General features: G+C 41.1%; 1 protein-coding gene across 1 annotated transcript in view; it reads left to right on the top strand.

Annotated features, from left to right (window-relative positions):
- Positions 1 to 892: 892 nt before the first annotated feature.
- TOPAZ1 (testis and ovary specific TOPAZ 1) overlaps positions 893 to 6,000 on the top strand; it is a 92,543-nt gene continuing 87,435 nt past the window's right edge. Inside the window, exons 1-2 of the mRNA XM_038004087.2 lie at positions 893 to 1,397; positions 1,857 to 4,269. Coding sequence (XP_037860015.2) covers positions 1,061 to 1,397; positions 1,857 to 4,269 — 2,750 coding nt within the window. The 5' untranslated portion in view covers positions 893 to 1,060. The remainder of the gene's footprint in view (positions 1,398 to 1,856; positions 4,270 to 6,000) is intronic.

Genomic DNA, 6,000 nt, shown 5'->3' with positions numbered 1-6,000 from the left:
TTCGGAAGGGTGACTTCTATGTAGTTTTCCATCAAAGCACAACTTTTACCCTGCAGTGGCAGTAAGAGAAAACCAGGTAAATTTTCAGAGGCTACATCAGATAGGGTTGCAGATACCACACTAGAGTTTGATTTCTGTTAGTTTTAGTCTTTGAGCAAAAACAGTTCATGAAGGGTCAAACTAAGAAGTGCTAGGATCCCCTTTCATAGGAGAGGCATGGCCTGGCAAGGAGGTGGAAATGTGACTGGAATAGCTCAAGGATGGATTCAGAGGCTTGATGCAGTAGGTCAGTCAAGAAAGTCTGAGGGCCAGAGCCACGGTAATGGCAAGTGGGAGAGTGGCTGACAAACAAAATACAGTCAAGCAGATTTAGTGAAAGTGGATGTGAGGGATGAAGTAGAAAGAAGGTTGTCTCTGATGGTTTCTGGGTTTCTGGCTTAAACAATCAGGCGCATGGTGGCACATCCACCTATGTGAAAGGAGCAAGCTTGTGAGGATCGATGAGCTGGTTTGCCCACCTGAGTGTGAGGTGCCTGTGGAATATCCGGGTGAATATATCAGGAAGGCTTTTAAACAGGGGCTTCTGGGAGACTTGGTGTGGAGTTAGAAGCCACTGGCTGACAGTGGCCTTTGCGAGCAGCCAAGGAGTGAGGAGCAGCACCTGGGAGAATGAGCCCTGAACGGTTCCAGGAAGCTCGGCCTAGTGGAAGGGACAACGGAGGTCTGTGATGTGATGAGCCCCACTACAGTCCTTTGCAATGAAATCGAGCGCGGCCACTGCCTTCCTCCGGGCTCCGCGAGAGGCCTTCCGGAAAGACGCTGGCACGGAACTCGCGACTCTCCTGCCCGTTGGATCCCGAAGCACCAGTCAGGGCCCCAGACGCTAGGCCCCACTTCCGCTTACGCGCCCAACTTCCGCTTCCGGCCCTGGGCTGTGGTGACTGGCGGTGTGGGGTGGGTCAGAGGGCAATAGGTGCCTGGCCGGGGGAGCAGCCTTTGCGCCGCGGTGGGTTCCTGCGAGCTGGTGCAGAGGGACCCCGGCGGGCCGGCCACGGGGCACATGCGACGACCTCCGCCCCTGGGCGCGACGACGGCCTCAGGGCCTGAAGGCAATGTGCGAAACCTGCGAAAGCGGCAGGCGCCAGGGCCAGGCGCCGCGGGAGGCTGCGGCCCTGAGGCTGGGGGGCGCGGGGAGAATAGGCAAAAGAGGAGAATGGTGGCCCGGGCCACCCCTGGGAGAGGCGAGGTGAAAAGTGACAAGTCGGTTGCGGCATCAGGGGCTGGAAAGGTCGCAAGGCGTCGGGTGGAGGGGCGCAGGGGCCAGGTGAGCCCGTCAGACCGGCGAGGCCTAGAAGCAGCAAAGGAGGCTGAACTCCCCTTGCAAACGGAAAGACACAGTAAGAAAGAACCCACGATCACTTACCTTTAGCCTTTGCAACTCAGCGTGCTCTATCTTTGTTTACTACTAGTCTTTAACTTGAACCTGCATGGTTATTTCTGAGGCACATAGTTGACCAGGAGATGGGAAAAAATGGATTTCTTTAAAAGGGGTGTTCGCCGTTAGGAGTCCTTGGTCAGAATTATGAGAGGAGGAATTCCTACTTGTGGTCCATTTTGTGTAGTGTGAGATGACAATGTTATAAGCGTTATTCAGTTGCTTTAGAATTTATACAGGTTTATGTGTAATTCCTTAACAGAAATTAAGGCTTTCATTTAAAAACAAGTGTGTATTTACATACAGCTCTTCAGGGAAATAAAAATGATAGCCTCACAATTTTTAATTTCAATGATATTGCATTTTCCTCCTCAATATAAAATCTTTTCTGATATGTTTTGTTTTCTTTTTTTTTGATCAGCCAAGGAAAAAAGAAAAGTTACTGAAGCCTCAAGTGATGATCCACAGCCAGGGTTTGACCTGGTAAGAAAGGAATCATTAACCAGTTCGGAATCTTTCCAAACAGTGGAGTGCTTGCGGTCTTTGGGTAAGGAAGGTATAGTAGAAGGTATTAAAAGAAGAATTCGAAATAAAAAACTGAAAAGCTTAGAAAACCCACCTCTCAAAATAACCGAAAATGAGGCTACACAAAATATTAAGGTTGAATTCCAAGATGAACTGTACAAGAATACTCTAAAATATTCTTGTAACATCTTGTCACCTGAAGTAGAAAATAATTCCGTTTTTAAATTACGTGATTGCAATTGTTTTCCCCATTCCAAGGATTGTAATGATGAAAACAACCTACCCTATGAGCCTGATGGTGGATGTATGCATGTAGCAGAAAATTTCTCAAAGAAAGAAAACTTTAGAAGTCTTGCAGAAAAGAGTGACACAAATAATATTCCTCAACTCTTACAAACTGAAGAAAATGTAATGGGAGTAAATAAGTTACTACCAGAAGAGAGTGATTTATACCAAAGTAAAATCAATGGCTTGCTTCCCTGCCTTCAACGTGAAAAAAATAAATATTCAATAGAGGAGAGCAGTGTTGGGCGAAAACCCAGGAAAAGGATGAAGTTGTCTGAAAAAGCGGATGAAACAGTTACTCAGATGAACTTCTCTAATGAGTGTAACAAGTCTGAGTTGATGTTGCAAGAAAATCAAATGATTGCTGATGGTAAAGAAGCAGAGACTAAAAGTCCTTTAAATGTTTTGAGAAAAGTAAGCCATAATACAGTCTCTTTGATGGATCATTTATTAAGTGTCCCAGAAATGGTAGAAAAAGAAACAAGTTCTGAACATCATGTAAATGCTGTGTTTCAGAAAACCATCGAACCACTTTTGAAAGAAGAAACAGAGAATGCTTCAGAGCCCTTAGGATATGAAAACATGGCGCTGAAAGAGGATTTTAAATCGAAAAGCTTCATAGGGAAATCACCTGAGTACCATATTGAAAGGAGATCTTCACGGGAAGATTTAAGAAGTGACTCTGAAGAATTGAAGTTAAGCTGTCAGAGAACAATACCTATGACTGGTAAAAGAACTTGGCCCTATTATTCATGTGCTAGAATATCTGCCTGGTGTTGGAAAAAGGCTTCCTTGCCAGAATCAAGTTACTTTCTTCCTGGGTCTCAGAAAAGTTGTAAGAAAGTTGATGTCCCTAAACACCAAACAAACGAGACCCACTTAACCGACTCCAAATTATTATTACAAAGTTCCTTAACAGAAACAAATACTGAATCTTCAAATAAAGAAAAATTAGATTCTAATTTGAATTGTTTGTTTTCAGTTTCTGCAGTAGAACATACTTTAATGGTTATAAAGGAACCTATAATCAAGGATGATAAAAAGATAAAATCAGAGGAACTGAGCAGAAGTGGGTCAGAGGTAATTTCTAACACTACTGAAGATACTCAATTAACCAGTGAGACTCAAAGCTTAACAGGAAATAAAAAAAGAGATAGAGGAAATTTAACAAAACTTAATTTGACAGCAGCTTCCAAAGATGGTCAGGAAGCAAATAACTCTACAGGCAAAACTATTAATCGAAAAGCATGTGTTGCTAAACAAACATTTGTAGTTCCAGACTTGGTTAAAATATTGAACACAGGACGACTGACTAATTTTAAAATTCCTTTACTTAAGAATAAAACAAAAAAAAGAAAAGAAGTAAATGCCAAGTCATCAGAGAGAGAAGCTTACAGTCCTCTAGAACTTCTGGACAATTTATCTGGAGTAGATACAAGACAGAATAGGAGTAAAGAAAATGTCTCCATGACGATGTTAGGACCTCAAACTTTGAGCATACAAAATAGTGTAACTCCAGTGCAAGCTAGTTGTGACTCATTCTACAATAAGAATTCCTGTAGTATTTCTCCAAGCTTTACAAAGCATGGTAACAGTAGCAAACCATCTAATCACTTCTCTGAACCAGGCAATATTGTTTCTAATAAAGAAGTTGCTTCTCTCACAGTTGAAAATAATGCTTTTTCTTGTGATCCTGGGTATGTAGAGAAAAGTCCTTCCTTCTGCTGTAATAAACAAGAAACATTCCGACCAGTTTCCAGTGAAGTTAGGGGTAGAAAAATAACTAAGAATTTTTCAGAAGTAGGATTTCCAGATATTCTTAAAGCATATGAAGATGACGTCCTCTTAATTGATGTAATTCAAGATGACCCAGACCTCTTTGGAGTCTCCAATGAAGGGGAACTCTCATTTACTTCAGAGGTCCCCAGGATAAGCCAGGAGCCCAATGTTCCTGGAGAGCACCAATCAACAGACTCCAAGTATGTGGAAACTCCAGTAAAAAAAGAACCAAGTGATGGCTTAAGGTATGCATGTTCAAGTATGCCTTTTAGTGCAGATTGTTGGGGGTTAGAAAAGCAGTCTCTACTCTTAGGTTTCACTAATGTATTCAGTGATATTGAAGCTCCATTATTTTTTAACCCAGTTATTTATTAAATGTAATATACCATTATTACTGCTGATACCTGGAAATGTCATTATGATAAAACTTAGAGTCAAAATAATGAATTATGTGTATCTGGGAAGATAGAAAAGATTAGCTCATCAGAATTTATGGTTCATAGAGTGGCCTTTTTGTTTGTTTGTTTGTTTTTTGTTTTTTCGGAGCCTCGCTCTGTCACCCAGGCTGGAGTGCAGTGGCGCAATCTCGGCTCACTGCAAGCTCCGCCTCCCAGGTTCATGCCATTCTCCTGCCTCAGCCTCCCGAGTAGCTGGGACTACAGGCACCCTCCAGCACACCCGGCTGATTTTTGTGTGTGTATGTGTGTGTGTGTGTGTGTGTGTGTGTTTAATAGACACGGGGATTTCACCATGTTAGCCAGGATGGTCTTGATCTCCTGACCTCGTAATCCACCCACCTCAGCCTCCCAAAGTGCTGGGATTACAGGCATGAGCCACCGCAACCCACCCATAGAGTGGCTTTTTAAATGATGGAGATTGCTTCTTTCAAAAGTCAATTAAGTTTATTTTCAAATGTTCTTTAATTATTATAAATATGCAGATAAACTTTTATTTCAGCCAGGTTACTTATTAATATCAGTGCTATCTATTTTAATCCATTTTCTATAGCCTCCTTATTCGATAAAAAGTTCATTTTTCAGGGGACAAAGAAGCCTTGGAAATTTTTGTTTGAAGTAATTAGAGTTTGAAAGTAGAGTCAAAAGTTAAACTAATTTTCAGAGATAAACAGTATAGAATTTCTTCATGGTTTTACTTTTAAGGCAGTGGTTATAAATGATGATTTTTCCCTCAAATAGGACTAGTTTGCCCAATGCAACTTTGAATGGGGCCAAGTAGTAACGTTCATGCTCAGGAACTTAATCTGTTCTGCTTGGCCCCAAATTGATTTAATATTATGTCATATTTTACTAAATTTTATAATTCCTGAAGCTGTTGTTTATATAATACCTGAATATCACAGTATTTTGTGAACAGACTAAAAGAAAAATGAAAACACTTTTCATTAAGATTCAGTGGTGCATGACAAGTTTCTTTGCCATTTATTTTCTGTTACCTTTGTGGTATCATACTCTTCTTGATGGTCTTATTGTTACAAGAACTTGAAACTTATCACCACATATAATGCTCTCTGTGTGCCAAATGGAGAACCAAGAGTTCTATTGATTTTTGTAACCATGTAATGAGGTAGCATGGTAATCTATCTGTTTTGAAGATGGAAAAAAATGAAGATAAATTTGTCACTTGCCCAAGATCACACTCCTGGTAACAGAATCTGGATTTGAACCTAGGCCTATCTAGTGATTAAGAGCTTCGTCTCTGTAGTCTGACCTTGATTTTTGAATCTTCTTGTTACCACGTAACAACTATGTGACCTTTTAGGCAAATTATTTCATCTTTCTGTAAAAAGGGAAAGTACTTGCCTCAGGGTTGTGAGGATTAAATTAAATAATGAATAGAGAAGGTTTTGGCATTTTTAACTGTTACACCATACTTCCTTGGAGGAATACAAAGGAAAATCAGAGTAAATTCTGCATTCAAGAGCAAACATCTCTGTTGACTGACAAGATGTTGACAGT

The sequence above is a fragment of the Chlorocebus sabaeus genome, chromosome 22 (assembly GCF_047675955.1).
Source record: "Chlorocebus sabaeus isolate Y175 chromosome 22, mChlSab1.0.hap1, whole genome shotgun sequence".
NCBI lineage: Eukaryota > Metazoa > Chordata > Mammalia > Primates > Cercopithecidae > Chlorocebus > Chlorocebus sabaeus.
This window is presented reverse-complemented; position numbering and strand designations above follow the sequence as displayed.